The 17,654-nt window shown below is 45.4% G+C and overlaps 2 protein-coding genes across 2 annotated transcripts in view; one reads left to right on the forward strand and one right to left on the reverse strand.

The window, feature by feature from the left end:
• mctp1a (multiple C2 domains, transmembrane 1a) overlaps positions 1-17,654 on the reverse strand; it is a 94,778-nt gene that overhangs the window by 58,440 nt on the left and 18,684 nt on the right. The window contains 1 exon segment of the mRNA XM_067231215.1: positions 4,025-4,142. Within this exon segment, the coding sequence (XP_067087316.1) occupies positions 4,025-4,142 (118 nt within the window).
• LOC136938014 (caspase-8-like) lies at positions 4,570-8,177 on the forward strand. Its single transcript, XM_067231216.1, has 7 exons — positions 4,570-4,627; positions 5,665-5,940; positions 6,073-6,221; positions 6,418-6,520; positions 6,686-6,801; positions 6,943-7,430; positions 7,619-8,177. The coding sequence occupies exons 2-7, from the start codon at positions 5,670-5,672 to the stop codon at positions 7,785-7,787; spliced, it is 1,296 nt and encodes a 431-aa protein (XP_067087317.1). The 5' UTR covers positions 4,570-4,627; positions 5,665-5,669; the 3' UTR covers positions 7,788-8,177.

Genomic DNA, 17,654 nt, shown 5'->3' on the forward strand with positions numbered 1-17,654 from the left:
ACCATGAATATGCATGAAGGACACCTGCAGCCCAGATTAGAGAGTAGAGACTATATATTATGCATAAATGTGTATTGCCTTATTAAACCAAGATTGGAGATTGCAAGAAAACGCTCTGTTTATCGCTAAAATTCCCCTTGAGCTTTAACACATCTCTCTACAAGACTGTACAAGAAGAGAATATATGTTGTTCGAGTCAATCGTTCAGAGTATACACAATGAAAACTGAAATGAAAAATTAAGCTTCCTCAAATCGGTTGATGAAATGAATTGTCGACAGCCTCAAGAGTTGGATCAATTGAGTAAACTACACCGCAAGTATATTAGAGGTTTAGGTTTGTTGATAAAGTAAGGTTTGCCTTCAGGGAAGGGGGCTTAATGTGAAACCAATACTGTTGTGGGATTACTGTAATGTGCAACTGTAATGCTCCCTTGGTTTGCTCAAAGCATTGACGTTAAAGCTTATCTTATGCCAGAACATGCTTACAGCCTGTTATACAGTTTAATAGTGTTCAGTATTACCACCATTCTGCATAAATCATTGTATACGGTAGACACATACACTGTAGGGTAAAAACAATTATAACTGAGTACAGACAGACAGGAAATAGGATAGCCTCAACAAGTCTGAGAAAAGCTTTTTATTCCAAAGCTTAACAATTAAAAGCTGCACTATGACTAACCTCAAACATCGCCCACAAGTCAAACCAAGTGATGGGCTTTTCCTGACTTGTAAACTTAACTTGCTTTGCAATAAACCACAGTTGAGTTCTGACCTTGTTTTGATCCGCTTTTCATTTTTGGTGGAGTTGGTGTAAAAGAACATATTGAGCCGAACAAAGTTTTCAGTGTGACAAATCCCTCCATGCCCACCTCCATCTCTCCGTCCTCTTGTCACTCGTATATTGAATTACCAGAGGACCAAGGGCTGGCCCTCGGATTGCCTGTCAGAAAAGGCTTTATTTAAGACACATCCAGGTAGAGCTCACTGGTGCTTGATATTGGGTACAGGGAGGGCGTGTGGTAAGTTGTTCATGGCCACGACATAACCCCATCTCCCCACAACGAATGAACCAAGACCGCCTCCTGGCCCCTCCCTCCTCCGGTAGCCAGCGAGCCCCCGCCCTACAGATGGATGACTGCTCAGCGTGGGGGTTCCCATTTCCCAGCACGCAATCTGGAAATCCTCACGGCCTGCCAGGAGGACGTATGGGCCCTCCTCGAGGGACCTCCATCCTGGGGAAGCCCCCCGGAGGAGGAGAGCCTGACCCACACCTCATCACCGAGACTGGCCTTCAGACAGACTGATGTCAGGCTGTTCCTAATGCTCAAGGCTGGGAGAGCCTCGTTCAATCTTGCAACGTGCTCCCTTAGTGGACCATGGGAGATGTATTTACAGTATGTGTAAATACATCTCTGTGGGGGGGGGGGGGGGGTGTACAGCTTGAGTCTGACAAACAGAAGAACCAGAATCTTTCACGACTGACACTCTCCACCATCTTAACGCTCCAATCCGCCTTAGCCCACTCGGTGACACATCTTTACGAAATCCATTTCCTAAAGCACAAGCAAACTTAAGTCTCATATCAATCCACCTCCTTCGACACACCTCGTACGCAGAGAGGTCCCGGTCAAACAGGATATGAGCACCGGTGATCCATATCCTGCAGTTAGATCTCTCCACAGACTCTCCAGTCCACTGACGATTACATCCGGCCTCTCATTCCAGACGAATGAGGCCTTCGTCAGGACCCTGATGAGTCAGCCTCGTGGACGTTCTACCAGCTAATTATCACCGCTCGCTCTATTTACCAAGATGTTGAGGTCCAAACCGCTCATTTCACACTACTACAGTTTGGATAATGAATAACTTGACATTTGAAAAAGTAAACTCAAGGACCAAAATGGAGACGGGAATTATTTAATAAACCCTAAGAGTGATATGTCAGGCACTAGTGTGGGTCACATTCGGAACAATTCCAACACGTATCTGCTTTAAATATAGCTCTGTATGTCAGTCCACGAAGCAAGATAACTATAGGCTACGTATCTTGCTCAGTGTATAGGGTTTGAATGTGATATGCATTTGCATACACTTGATTTGCACACACTTTAAAAAAAACGTTAAAAAAAACTGCATGGAATACAGGGGGTTGGCACAGTAACAGGATTGGATGGATTAACATAATGTAGACGAGGAGAATACACACACACTCCTACACAGACAGCAGAGAACAGTGAAATACACTGACCAGAACAACAGAGCTGGATGTACTATAGGAGTCAGACTGAGACCCAGGGGGGAGAGTGTATTTATGGCTCAACGCTCCTAGCATCTCCTCTATTCTGTGCCAGCACGGATGAACTTCCCAGGGCAGAAGACTTTCCCAGACACCCATTACACACACACACACACAAAGCACAAGGCCTGACCTGTTCAACTAAAAAAGGATAAACTTTAACCCAATCCACAGCAGGCAATTGATTCCCACATCCAAAGCACAAAACAACACCATCTGTCTTACTTAGGGTGTGCCCTAAAGTATCACATGAAACAGGCATAGAATAGACCCAACGGTCGCAGGGGCATTTCTTCAGCCCTGCCATGGGAAGGTCTCGGAGGATGTCCCCTTCCCAGGAGTCTTGTAGCCAGAGGAGCATGACCAGCACACTGACATCTGTCCCCTCTCCCGGGACAGCCTCTCCATCCCCTCCACAGGTGAGCCTCACGGGGGCGGAGGACACCTCCACAGCTGCTGCCAACCATGGAGCTGCCTCTGTCCCGTCACCCAGGGACCCCTCACCTCCCTGGGGGGAGAGAAGCAGGCCTGGGTGGGCCTGCCTGGTCATGTGGACAGTCTTAGATGACCGCTCGCCACCAGTGACAGCTCAGACAGGTGTGAGTGGACTGGCAAAGATATAGGAATCCGACCGAGCAAGGTTACTACGCCAAAGAACATATTTCATTGTTGATATTCAAAAGGGAGTCGACACAAAACTTTCCAACATCCACAAAAACGACCTAGAACATGTCTGAACTAGCCAAAGAATGTTTCAGTCCTGTTCCTACTAGTTAGGGAAGTTGAAGACAGAGTTCAGGAAGCAGGTTTCTGGTCCATGGTGTCAGGTTTCAGCCCATACAGGGCTCCCTGTCAGCTCTAGATGAGGGACAGCGACTCTGGGAGGTGCCCCTCTGTGACAACAAAGGCCTGAGCTCTACTCGTGAGGAGTGAGAGATTAGAGAGTGATAGCCGTCTGTACATCTACACAAACACCCACTCGATAAACGCCTCTCTCACTCGCATACACACACACACGGGAGTTACTCATGCTTGGGTCAGGTGATAGTCAAATGCCAAATTGCAAAGTACATGAGCTAAACCTCACAATTACACAGACTGCATGATGGGGCTTCGGCTCTGGGACATAGTGGCTGTGTTGACTCCTCTGATGACACCCATGTCCCCGTTTCCACCTGGGAGAGACCATGATGGCCCGAAAGCATTGTTCCCTTCCCAGGACACTTCAGTGTAACCGCTATCGATTCCCTAAAAGCCCTTTCATGAATTAAATATGGTTAGCCCACTTCACTTCCACTGTCTACAGGGTTAAAGAGTTCTCTTGGACGGACACCTACATGGAATTTCTGCCAAAGCTAAGGATGCCGGTAGCATCTATATCCGATCATTAATATCGTTTAGGCGATGCATGACACCCAGGATCCAGGTTCCCGCTGTCTGTCTGGGGACTGGTCAGGGAGTCTCCCTCAGTCCCAAGCTATAATGACCGGTCCTCGTGAGCCAAGGATAGATGATTGGTTAGAGGACACCTCACTCCTCATTACCCAGGGGGAGAGAGAAAGAGAGAAACAGAAAGAGCAGGCAGGTTCTCATGGCATTCTCTGGACCTGCTAATGAGGACTCTGTGGCCACCAGTGTCCCCTGCAAGAGACTTGTATAGGAGAGAAACACCACCACCACACAGACAGACAGACAGACAGACAGAGACCCAATGCATCTCCCACCTGTCCTGTCCCTGATGGCGAGGTTGTGTCCCATCTTCAGTATGATGTCCAGCTGGTACATCTCTGGGCTGGGAGCGGGAGGGGGCTCTGCATTACTGGGCCCCACAATATTGATGCCCTGCAACCACAGAGAGGGAGAGAGGGAGAGAGGGAGAGAGAGAGAGAGAGAGAGAGAGAGAGAGAGAGAGAGAGAGAGAGAGAGAGAGAGAGAGAGAGAGAGAGAGAGAGAGAGAGACATGAGTTGAGGACAGGATCAGCAGGATACAGTGCATGAACACCTCACTATGAATCATGAATCCTTCAACAACCAAAACACTTTCAGGATACAATAAAAACTATAATTATATATTTTTTTGGTGGGGTTACAAATCAGTTTGTGAAATGTAGTAGACTAACTTAGCTTATTACAACAACAAAAAACACATGTAACTAACAAAAAATACAGTGCTTCGTCGAGTTCGTTTGGTAAGTTGAGCTGCGTTTGGCACTGTACCAGCATGAACTTTGAAGCCTGCATACGTTAAATGCGGAAGTTTAGTCTTGAACATTGGTCTGAATATCTTCATAGCGCATTCGTCATCTACTTCAGGCTAACGTCTCAAGGTAAATACATATTTACTTAAACTGTTAGGTATTTAACGTAGCTGATGAGGATGCCTGGAATGATCGGAATGCCTGGAAATTCGGATTTTCCATCTCGCTCTTTAAGTGTTTTTGCCAAGAGTGCAACTCAGTTATGTAGGTTAATTTAAATAGACTGCAAGCACTTCGAATGTCTGCCTGGCAGATTTATGCGCCGAAGTTTCTTTAGGCCATTTTTACATGTCCATTTGTCGCATGACAAAAGCTTGCTTTCAAAGCGTTATTGAACTACAAAAGCTTTTACTTTCGAAATAAAAATTGGTGATTGCAACTTCCATACTGGTGTTTGTCGACAAACACCGACAAACACCTATAAAAAATAAATAAGAGATTTAAGCATCCACATATTGCCTTCAAAGCATTATTATTTATTTTTTATACATTACATTTTCCCCATCCATTTTCACATTCTTACTCTACTCTCATTTCTGCATGACTGTGTTCAGCCTATTAGGCTCTTCTACGTGTCACCGACCATCTACGGAGGAGGGGATATTCTTACGTTTCTTCAGTTTTTTTCCCCCTCTGAGTTTTCGGAAGTGTTTCCTTGTCCTCTAAAAAGGGCTATACGAATACAGTTTGATTTGAAATTTGACATGCCATGCATATCAGGTCACTGCATTGCTTGTCCATTTTGCTTTTAAAACAACTTCACTTTCCGTTCTCTCACTCTCCCATACTCCCTTTTTCTTGTACTGTGTCTTGAAATGTTTAAGGTGTAACGGTGTCCCACCTTCAAAGGGATAAGAGAGTACATGCTGTAGACTTGACTTTTGGTACTTGCCATATCATCTGGCAAACACCCAGACTATCTGAAATACTGGTTCAATATGCTGCCATGGGAACATTAAACAAAGTGAATGAAAGACATGTGAATACACTTATTTGAACAATTGTTTTTCACATATTTTCTGATTAAACTACACATGGTCATCACCCTCCTCTTTATGATTTTACCTTTTGGACAAAAATATATGACAAAATGTTTTTGTTTGCAGTGACAATGGATGTTCGTCAGGCATTGCTGGAAACTCTGGAGAATTTGACACGACATGATTTGAAGACTTTTAAGTGGTACCTGGTCCAGGATGTGCTGGAAGGTTTTCAACCTATACCTAGAAGCAAACTGGAAAATGCTGACATATGTGACGTAGTAAATGAAATGGATAACAGGTATCGTGATGGAGCTGTCAAAATCACAGTGAAGATTCTGAGGGATATTGCTCGGAATGATCTTGCTGAAACACTGACGTATTTCGTTGGAAAAACAAAAGGTGTCAGAACTTCCTCTTTAGCATGCTCCAACATGACTGTATTGCAAATGTTCCTAGTGCACACAAACCTCATCACCCTCCCACTTGAGTCACTTTGTTTTGCTAAACAACTTCTTTCTTTCCGTCTGTGAGATGTTGAGGTACCTTCAGAAACCTGTGACACTAAACAGGATGTTGTGGTGAATAAAGTGGTGAAGTTGCTGAATGAATTTGAGAAGCCTGAAGACAAATCAGTCATCATAGATGTAGTCAAGAAGAAGTTGGAGTTAGACCTGAATAAGGTAAGCATTTTTTATTTATTTATTTAACTCCCAAATCAGTTCACAGCCCACCAGAACTGCTAATAGGCCAATTACAAATTATAACAATTTCCATATATCCCCAAATATTATAGCCAAAGAAAAAGTTATTGATGAATTGCCATATCACCAAAACATTACATTGTAATTGTGTCTTTCAATGTTCTACTTTTTACAGATCTCTTACTATAAGATGACCAGCTCGCCCCGTGGAATCTGTCTCATCATCAATAATGAAATATTTCCTTCTGAGGATAGACCAGGATCATATGCTGATGCTGGTAGATCCAAATAGATAGTTTGATACTGTTTTTTGCCATCATTCGATTCAGTATATCAGATAATTATATTCAGTCTAGTCTGTCTGCCACAATTTGAAGCATGTAGATGGAACACACAAGACAAGTGGTCAGGATGTGTTCATTTAAAGTATTCTCCTCTCTCAGTTTCTTTGGCAAGGGTCTTCAATTGGCTGGGATTCTGGGTTGTGATTGTTGAGGACCAAGGGGCACAGAAGATGCGAGACACACTAAAGCTGTTTGCAGGGTTAAATCCAAACTCTGTAAGAATTTCAGTAGATATGAAATGTTGACACCTTAGGCTGCTGTTCAATTTTGATTAATTTTTTAAACAATTATGTCATCCTCAGAAAAGTATTAGTAGATTGACTTTGCATTCTAATCATTCTAACCTAAACAAACAGCTGTCCGAGTTAAAGAACATGAAGGAGTGGGCTGGTGAGCGCAAGAAGTTTATCGACCTGGACGGGATTATCCAACATGGCGATGCCTTTGTGTGCTGCATCTTGAGTCATGGCTGCAGCGAGGGCATCTATGGATCAGACGACGAGGTCCTGCCCTACAAAGAGCTCCTCAGCTTCTTCAAAGGGTCTAACTGCAGCGCTCTCAAAGACAAGCCCAAACTGTTCTTCTTCGAGGCATGTCGGATCGAGACAGACAAACAGAAGGGGAAAACGATTGAATCAACTTTAGAAAAGAGCGATAAATTGTCTAGTGATGACAGTGGCAGATCCGCAAATTCCCAACGCAAGCCTAATTACGACATCCATGACGATTCTGACATGCTAATTGCTATGAGCAGCACTGACAAACACAAATCTTACAGAAAAAAGAAAACTGGGACCTGGTTCATTCAGTCTTTGTGTGAACAATTGACACAAGGCTGCACCAGGTAAGGTCTGACAAAGTGTTTACACTAGTTCCAATTGTAGGACAATAAGTGTTGAAATAACTTGCTGAGACTTGTGTACAATATTATTGATTTTGTACAGAACTTTAAAACAAGTGAACATGACCGTAGATATAACTATTTGTGTTTATATCAAAATGTCTAATTAAATTGTTCCTTCTCTTCCTCAGAGGAGAAGACATTGTGACGATTCTCACTGATGTTGGTGGTGAAGTGAGTAATAAGGAAGACCGTACATACCATGGTATGTACGGTCTACAAATCTCCAAACAGATGCCTGAAGTTACATACAGACTACGCAAAAGACTCGTTTTGCCTTTACCTCCACTTGGTCACTAGCACAAGAACTATCATGCTAAGCTACTGTGCTAGCCTGGAAACTACAGTTTATTACTTTTCACTCCCATTATTGACAGAAAAACAATTTTTTATCAGGACAACAATTCTCACTGTTTGTGGGATATCTTGTCATCTGTAAATTAAATGTTCTGAACACATTTAATAATATAGCTTTTTTTAGTATTAGAGTATTATCTGATACTGGGATTTGAGTAGAATAATACACAAGGGTATACATTTGTGGTGTTTTATTTTTTCATATCATTCCATACACTATTCCACATATTACTCCTGTGCTTGTATATGGTGTTTAAACAAATGACTTAAACTTCATGACTATTTTACATTAGATTATATACAGTCCTCTGATTAAAACATGTTCATTCAAACCAGCAATGGGTGGTCCATCTACTGTTCTAACTACTGTGCTCTAACAACCTGTACATTTGTATAAACATTGAATGAGAGACTGATATATGATAGATAGAGAGGCCATAACTGAGTCTAGCGCTCAGCCTACTGTATATTGTTTTCCTGGTATCACTTCCTGCACTATGTTCCTGGTTTAGGTGTTCACAGTTGCATACTCTGGTAACCTGCCAATCCTAAATTAGACACTGTCTAATTGATAATAGTATAGCACAGCTAATCTAACTCATTGTGCATCAGATTTTCCATATTGTCATAAATGATTTCTGATGGACCAATGAAGTACCAGAACTGAGTCATAGGGGGCAGGGTATAGCTCAATGGTTCGAGCCTTTGACTGCAGATCAAGAGTTCAAATCCACCCCTGTATATTGTACTTTGAAGAAAATTGAATATATTACTTTACATTATAGAACTGACCGTAATGATTTTCAAACAGTGTTTTTCATTATCACCCCCCTAGTGGTCACTGTAGATACATATACAGGGCGGCCCTCCTTGCATCCCTGTCCAACACCTTCTCCTCGTAGCTTCACAGGGGTCTGTGGCTGTTTTACCGGGAGTTTAACAGTTGGCCACGCACATCATTTCGAGAGTCGAAGAGAGAGAGGACAAACCCCCTGGTGAATAAGAAACGACGGGCGATCGAGTTTCACTTCCTCCTCCAAAAGTGAGTGAGAGAGAGACGATAGTCAATAAGATCTCTACTTACTTACATGCCGTGCTCCACAACATATACATATAACCAACAAGTGAACAGGAAATCCTCAATGCTATCCACAAAGCGGTACGTGGTAGCACACATTCACCTACTCGCACTCGGTAAAAGCTTTGATTAAACGGCATATCAGATCATGCGTTCGTAAAAGTCACCCTACGCATGTTAACTGATCTATTATGTTCCACGTCTGGCTGGCTGATTCTTTATGTCCGAGCCAATTTTACGGGATGGGTGTGAAAGTGTCGGGCCTGAGCATTAAAGCTGAGTGTCTGAGTCGAGGTCTGATTTCTCACCTTTGGGGAACGTCACACTCTCACACACACACTAAACTGCTGAATCATTCTACACACTTTGTATTTATGACATGTCTACTGTACTATTTTGCCCAAAGCTGCATGCATTTTAGATTTTTGTACATATTTTGACTGGATGCATATTGTAACTTTCCTCTTTGGAAATGACATCCCTTTAAGTTGACATGTATAGTGTCTGCATTTTTGCTAGCTGGCTGTTGGCTTTGTCCCTTTAAATTTAGCTTTAGATTCAGTTGTTGAGGGAGGACACATGGATGGATGTGGTGGCATAACCATTTGAATAAACAACCCCAGCTTTATGTTTCCATTTGAACAGGTGACCAAAAACATTTGCATCAGGGAAGAGTGTGTGTGTGTGTGTGTGTGTGTGTGTCAGGATGATCTCAGCATCCTCCCCGGTCGTGTTCCTGCTCTGACCGTGGATGACTGGGCAAGTCAATGCCCCCCACTGTCTACAGTCAGTTGTTTACGACAGCCTTCGAACGGGCTTCATATGGTCATCCCCAGCACGATAACCAACCGTGTCAGCGAGGCTCCAATGAGACTCCACTAAAGCATCTGTTGTTTCTAAGGGCCGTGATGGACACAGCCTTCATTCTAGATGATCACCATACAGATCGGGCCGATGAGAGAGCGAGGCAGACGATCAGTCATTAATCCTCGGCTCTCTCTCTCACCCGGAGATTGATCCAGGGCCAGACAACACACGTCATCAGCTGGCGTCGTGCCAGCGTCCGTCTCCTCCCCAGACAGATAGCAGAGGTAGTCAACACTCAAACGGACATAAAACAGCAAACAGACATTTGGCAACCACAAAAAAAAGGTAGTGCAGAGCAGGTGTGGGTATGAAATGGGAGATTTGTGTTGAATTAGGTTTCACAGTCACTCGTTTTTCATTTCCAGAGGGCATTCTGATTCATTAGAAAGTCAAATATGAGGGGAAACCGCAGGTGGCTAACTATCCTCTTTGGGACTTTAATTGCTGTTGTGTTGTTGTTTATTCAGTTTTTTTTTTTTCGGCAAATGGGTTTGGCGAAAGCCCTGACCCCTTTCGACGTGTCAATAGTGGTACGGTCCATCACAGTATTGTCAGTGAACACTCCAATGACAACCAATGACAAGAACACAGAACGTCTGACTCTAAGTGACTCCACCCCCAGGAGACCAACACCATTCCCTTATCTCTCTGGCACCAGACACAGCAGTCCAGACAAGATCAGTATGGTCACTCTCAGATAACCACATGTAAAAACAGTAGCATTGTTACTTTTCTTGAGACTCACTTATTTTTTTGCATCTTGTGAATTACCAATGCGTCATTTCTCACGAACATTGTGTAGGGCAAACTAATTAAGACCCACACTAAAGAACAAAGGGAACGCTCGCACATAACAATGTGTTAAATAAATGTGCTACTCTTCATACGGCATGCAAACTGAAGGGAGATGTGGCAACAGATTTCTAACGGCCTTTTCCAAGAGACTTCTCTCTTTGTTGCCATTTGTGCTCAGGCTTAAAAAATGTGTGAAAATACAGTACATTGTAACATAAAACCTAATCAATTAAGTATTTGTAGACCTACAGTAGACATGTAAATGTAAGCATGCACATTATTCTTATACTACATAGAAATATGTGCCTTCTTTTGTTTCTCTTATCTTTGCAAGGTTTGGTTTCAGGCAGCCTGTCGTATTTCAAGTATCCCAAAACATCCACTCCTTATTTCAGTTTAGAACTTCATTTTCAGCCCTCGAGCTCCATATTTGTTCCACGTTGCACATGAGAGAGACTCATCCATCAAACCACAAAACGTATCTGGGCTTCTAAAATGAACGTGTTCACCAACTACCATGCATACACACAAACACACACACACACGTGCACAAAGTGTCATATATCACATTGCGATAAGCTTGTCCTCGCTTTGAACTTGGCCAGAGACTCAGGGCTATCAGGTTGATAAGAAAAGGAGGGTGGGATGTAAAAGTTAGCCATGTAACACGTACACACAAAAGACACCCACATGCTCGCCCCCACACACAAACACACACACTTATAGAATCACACAGTAATCCACCTATGGTTTCATCTGTAATACCTCATTTAATGCTTTCACACAACCCCCCCCCACACACACACACACACACACACAAACGCAGACCGCAAACATACTGCGCAGAGTGGAAGCAGGATAAACTGAGCTTTAGATGCACTTTGAATTGCCAGCCGGCTGCTTTTGTGTAATTACATAGAACATCTGGGGGCGGCTGAGAGTGGAGGAGTAGAGATGAAGCCTTGGTGCACTAAAGCAGCCCCCACACGAGACCAGTGGAGAGGAGAGAGCACTCTGCTCCATCCTCCAGACTGACTCGGATAACAACCCCATTGATCATCCCCTTCCGGACCCGCTCTGGGGCTCCGCCGTCGAATATCACTCTTTTTTTTCAAAAGCAGGATTTTTACTGGGAGATCGTATCTTCATCCCATCGATAAGCGATAGGGTTGACGATGCGATTACCTTCCCACAAAACTCCCAACTGAAAACGCTTTACTCTTAATGTTTCTTATGACAAGCACTGTGTCTGACAAGTGTGAATGCACCGCAGTCTTAGTCATGATAATAGTGGATCAACTTAAGAGTTGTTCTCATTAGACTTGTCTATTCACCGGGGAGTGATGAGTCACCCTGCCAGCTCCTAAAAGATACCCTCTCCTGAGTCTCTTTCCTTCTCCTTCTCTTCATTATCCGTTTCTTACTCAACATGTGAACACCATCCAGAAATAACCCACCCTCCACCATCCCCTCAGCGGGCATTCTGCTGTGGAACTTGTTTTTCTTGTCTCTCTCCATCTCCGTGTCGCCACCCTATATCACCCTTACCCTCTCTCTCTCCCCCTCTCCCCCATGTCTTTCTTCCTGCCCTCTCTCTCTCTTTCTCCCTTCATATCTCCTTCTCCTCTTAACTCTGTTCATTTTCCTCTCTCCCATTTTCTCCCTTTTTCTTTCCTCTGTCTCCCTCCTCTCACGGACACCGTTTAGTGCCGCCATTACCAATCCATTACGTAGCAAAACCAGAGCACCCAACACACCCAAACCCTTTCAGACATTGAACAACACAAAACATTTGAGCTGCTTTTTTTTTTTTTTTTTTACTGTAAAAGCTCCAAAAGGCATCAAGCTGTTGAATTCCTCTCCCAAGGTTCTCCCTCAACTTAACTAGGAGAGCACCGGGAAGACACCCGCCTCCCTGCCGGCCGCGTTAGCCGTCTGTGAGGAGACTGTGTGGGCTATTGCGAACCTCCTGGTGGGTGTCTGTGTTCAGGTAATGGGACAGAACCTGAGGCCACAAGGATGTACGGCAGTCTGGAGCTTTATAATGAGCTTTCTATCAGCTGGGGGGGATCTTGTAATGATATATCACTCTGTCACCACAGACCCCCCTCCTCCTCCTCCTCACAGCCCCAGCAGGACCAGTCTCACCTGGCGGTGGAGGACTCCAGGCTCCTGGTACAGTTCACGTCACGACCCACCACAACACATCTGACTGTGGATGGATACCGGAAATGATGAAGGCTTTCAGGTCATATACATATGTGGGGTGAGTGTCACTTGAGTGCCAATGGGGGGGCTCTTACACTGAAAGCAGAAATGGTAGCGACTGACAAAATATGACGGCTAAAGATTCGGACGGCGGATGAATCCGTATCCCTGGTGGTAGACGGGGGGGTTATGCGGCGGCTATGTGAAGGCGCACTACTTTTCATCCTTTCTCCTCCACCCCGGTCCTACAGTACTGCCCCTGGGCTGAGGCAGAGCGCGCGTCTCTCCAGCTATCATCTGTTCATTTACCAGCCAAGAGACGCAGGACAGGCGAGTAAATAGAGGGGCCGGAGAAATCTCCAGGAGGAGACAGAGATGGAGGGGAAGCAGATCAAGGGGAGAGCTAGGGCCGGAGAGATGAGGAGGAAATTGGTGAGCGGGGGAGAAAAAAAACAAAACAAGGGGAGGTGATGAAAGAGAATAATAACTTTGAAATGGAAAAGGAGACGGATCATTGTTTTCGCCCCGCAGCCTTTGTGCCAATGGAAGGGAGAGGAGGGGCCCAAACCTAGAGAGGCTACCTGGAAATGTGCTGGGATTTCTGGGCCACAAAAAGAACGTTGTTGCTGAATGAGTCCCGCCCCTTGGTGTGCTTACCTTTGGGTGTGTCAGTGTGATACGAAAAGGAAAGCACTTATTTCTGTCATTTACAGATAAGAGAGAGAGACAGAGAAAGAGAAAAAAGGCTATATGAAGTATAAGGAAGGCTGTGGAACATGAAAAGTGATCGGGGAATTGAAGAAAAAAGGAAAGGAAGTTAAAAAGAACAGAGTAACTAAGTGAGGCAAAAGTAACTGCTCTCAATTAATCAAAAACCGAACAAAACGGAACGCCTACCCTGACGCTCATCTGTGTGCATTGTTCACTGTCGAATGAACTGTTCCTCTCTGACACACACACACACAAACAATAAGAAACACGACTGCAACGTTGCTATTGCACTTTCTCCTCACACCAGAACTGAGAAAACAGGGCAACACAATTTGGAACCTTTAACACAGCAATAATTCCGACTGCAGTAACAACCATAGTGACTCAAAACCCTGAGGAATATCTTGGCTTGGGTAGAGAAAGGGCATCCGTAATAAAACCTCCCTCGGAAATGGGAATCCATCGTTGTGTACCTTTCAAACGCATATTTTACTCAAGGCTCTGATCAAAGAGGGCCATGAGAGACATGGTGACAGCTAAACCCCTTTTACCTGCTGTTAGTGTCAGCGAGCCAGCGAGTTCACTCATGGACGTGGATCTGGAAAGAGAACCGCCCCGAAGCCTGGTTCTCTCCACAGCCTTCACAGAACCTGACCATGCCTAGAGCAAGAAGATAGGGTTAGGCTTGAAAACAGTCGGGTGTTCCTTCTACTGAGGAGTCTGTCTGAGGGAACACCTGTCACACGTGTTTCAGAGCCACTCAGCCCAGCACCGCGGCACGCAGACAAGGCGCTCATTCTCTGAGCCAGTGGTCTGAAGAGTACAGACATCATTCCTAATTCCTCTTTCAGTTTCGAATCGGGAATCCCCAAGGGGGCATCCGTGAAAAACACGCCCGAGCCAAACGGCGTCAAAATGAATGAAGTGATTTAGTTTGAGGTTGAAGCAATCCTCCCTGTTCCTCAGTCATCCCTCGCTGACTCTGTAATGAGTAGCTTACTTAACCTTGTGCATTTCAGGATTTTAGATGGATATCTGGCAGTGCTTCCACAAATTGCCTTTCGGGTGGGGGGGGGGGAGGAAGTAAACACCAATTTCCGCACCAATTTCCCAATTCCAGATTCAGTTAAAATAGCCGCTCATTAACATATTGGGTGCTCTGTTACTGTGAGTGTGTGTGCGTGAGTTCAATGACTGCATCACTCCCACAGTGAGTAACTCATGTCTTCCTCTGGGTAAAAACGTCAGTATGAACTGACTCAATAATAAAGATGAGTCATTTAAAAAAAGAGAGAATGAAAATAATATAGTGTCTCATTACAGTACAGCCTTTTCTCGTTTCAGTAGTTCCCCTTCATGGCCAATAGGATTGATGTCTCCTCAAATTCAAGAGAGGTAGTTAATTAATCTTCCCGTAGCAGCAAGGTTGCTCCATCTGTTAATGCAGTACAGAAACCAACCCTGTAATTGGTTAGGGACTAAGCAAGGGTTCGACCGGCCCTATTTGAGCAAATTACATAGTCAGTATTTTTATTAAAATCCACCATGGGAAAGCCTCTCTTCCTTACAACCAATGAGAGAAGTGCTTGCTAAAAGTGCTTGCATGCTTGCTGAAATGCTGAATTATTTAACACTGTTGTCATGAGGAGTCTATAGGCTCTGGGGACAAAAGTTTTTATCTTACCCTTATCTTAATGTATTATCTTTATTTGAAGGGTAGAGCAGAGACTACCAGAATTCAGACCTTTAGAGAAGCGAGTCAGCCTCAGAACTTGTGTGGCCTCTCCCTTTCACGTTCCACGCCTCAACCATGACAACCACTGCCCCTCAGGCGAGGACCCTAATGAGCCACCAGAGCCATTATGGAGCATCCCATAATAATGAGCTTCCCAGCCCCCAGCCACTAAGACCACATCATCATCACTAAGTCATCACCATCGCTTGTCCCCAAGCATACATCCACGCTGCCCTCATCCTCCGCTGAGCACCTCTCTGCCGGAGGGGGGAAGGGGAGCTAGCCAGGACGCTAACCCACTTTCCCCTCTCCGATGCCAGCTGTGCAGGGAGGGAAAGACCCTCTGCTCCTGGTAGAACCAGATGGCAGGGCCGGGTTTCCTGTGCTTGGCCCACTTACTGACTGAAGAGACGGGTAGTCTGCTGGAAGGCACTGGGTCACCCCATGACAGGCGGAGAGGAAGGAAAAAAACCTTCAATAAATTACACCATGGACAGGATTAGCGTGTGCCTGAATGTGTGTGTGTGTGCAAGCACCGTGCAGCCAATCACCATCCACACACAACTCGTGGAGAGATTTTGACCTTCCAGTTTTAGCCAGTCGACTTCTACTTTGGTTGACTGCCTTCTAACTACTCGCTCTGAGAATACAGTACGAGAATACGGAAGCTTGGGTTTTCCATGGGTGGTATGTCTTTGCATTGTGAACTATAAGGGGGTATATTCAACTCCAGTTTTCAATGCTACTTATCAATCCTAGTCAGTGCGGGTGGACACAAAATGGCGCTTCCCATAGCATCGATTAGAAAACAGTTAGCAGCTATGGTTAAAAGGGGGACTCTTCTGGTTACATTACACAATCGTTACTGAATTAGCGAAGCGTACGGTCTGAATTAACAATAACCCTCATTAAAGTGCTTTTAACAGCCTCACTTAACACAACATTTATCTGTCCCGTCTCACAATAACAGTCCAACGAGAGTAACGAAACCCCCACATCTTGTTTATGTACCACCGCTAACGGTAGCGGAGCGTTGAAGCCGTCGGGCTCGGAGCAGGAGGTCACGGTGACCCGGCGGGCTGCTCGGCCACTCACGGCCGGGGGGACGGAGAGAGAAGCGAGGGCCCGACGCGCCGTTTGTCTGCCGCCTGACGGCCACTCACAGCTCTCCTGCATGACAAATGAAGAGTCAAGGACTGGTATTGAAGGGGTCAAATAAACTACAGAGAGAGGTAGAGAGAGGGTATACATCCCTGTGTGTTCTGAGGGGAGGTGCACAGAGGGGACTACAGTCTGTAGTGAGAGAGAGAGAGAGAGAGAGAGAGAGAGAGAGAGAGAGAGAGAGAGAGAGAGAGAGAGAGAGAGAGAGAGAGAGAGAGAGAGAGAGAGAGAGAGCAAAACTGCTTGTGTGTCTACCGTGTCTACTATTTGTTTGTGCACCGAGTGTGTGCAGATACCACCGAGTGTGTGTGTGCATGCGTGTACGGGGTAAACACAGAGGAGAGGAGCAGAGGTCCAGGTTCTGCTGACAAAGCCAGTCTGTTAGTCTGCCAGTCTGCCAACACGCCCGACACGACACAGCACTGGTACAGCACAGTGGAGAGTAGTACAGCACAGCCCAGAATAGTACAGGACAACAGCATACAGTAAAGTACAGTGATCCTTCTATAGACCAGCTCCCCTGCCTGATCCAACAACCTCAAACGATGTTAGAACCCTCACACACACCCACACACACACGGTAACCAGAGATATTAGGCCAGGTAGCTGGTGTTGTAAGACTACCCCTCCCTGACTGAATGTGTGCCAGTGTCTGTGCATGCCAAGCTAGGGGTGATGCCAGCCTGTCTGATGAGAAGCTGAGAGGGGGTGCAGGGGTGAGCAGCGGTAGGGGACACGGGGCCCAGGCCAGAGAGGGCTGGCAGGTGACAGGTGACAACGTGAGGCCACGCAGTGTGCCAAGCTTCGCAACATGCCCACAGAGACCGAGCAAGAGAGAGAGTGAGTGAGAGAGAGACAGAGACAGAGCAACAGGGATAAATGGAGAGTATGAGAGAGGAACCCATCCCTCCTCTGCACCCCAGCGACCCCAAAAGGCACAAGGGACCAAATTAGAACACACAAAATGTGCCCTCATCACCCACACATTTCACGAGAGCAGAAGAAGAAGAGCTCGGGGGGGGGGGAAGCCGCCACTGTAAATGGCACCGCATATGAATGAGCGAGCAGCGGCTAGCTTCCTGTAGCTACCTGCTAGCGCCCGATAATTAGCATACGGGCCACAGGTGTCTATTTTGCATTCTCATTGCCGAGGTCTTGCCCCAAATAAAACCCTTATCACACCACTCAGGGCTGGTATGGTAGCAGTTCTTCACAGTGGTGTGATCTGGTGTACTTCTTCTTACATTGCATTGTT

The sequence above is a fragment of the Osmerus mordax genome, chromosome 28 (assembly GCF_038355195.1).
Source record: "Osmerus mordax isolate fOsmMor3 chromosome 28, fOsmMor3.pri, whole genome shotgun sequence".
Classification (NCBI taxonomy): Eukaryota; Metazoa; Chordata; class Actinopteri; order Osmeriformes; family Osmeridae; genus Osmerus; species Osmerus mordax.

Bases quoted from the DNA above. Each gene is read 5' to 3' on its own strand.
- LOC136938014 (XM_067231216.1), top strand. From the start codon at position 5,670: ATGGATGTTCGTCAGGCATTGCTGGAAACTCTGGAGAATTTGACACGA. The intron at 5,941-6,072 runs GTGTCAGAACTT...TCCGTCTGTGAG, and splicing joins TTTCGTTGGAAAAACAAAAG to ATGTTGAGGTACCTTCAGAA. The intron at 6,222-6,417 runs GTAAGCATTTTT...TACTTTTTACAG, and splicing joins TGGAGTTAGACCTGAATAAG to ATCTCTTACTATAAGATGAC.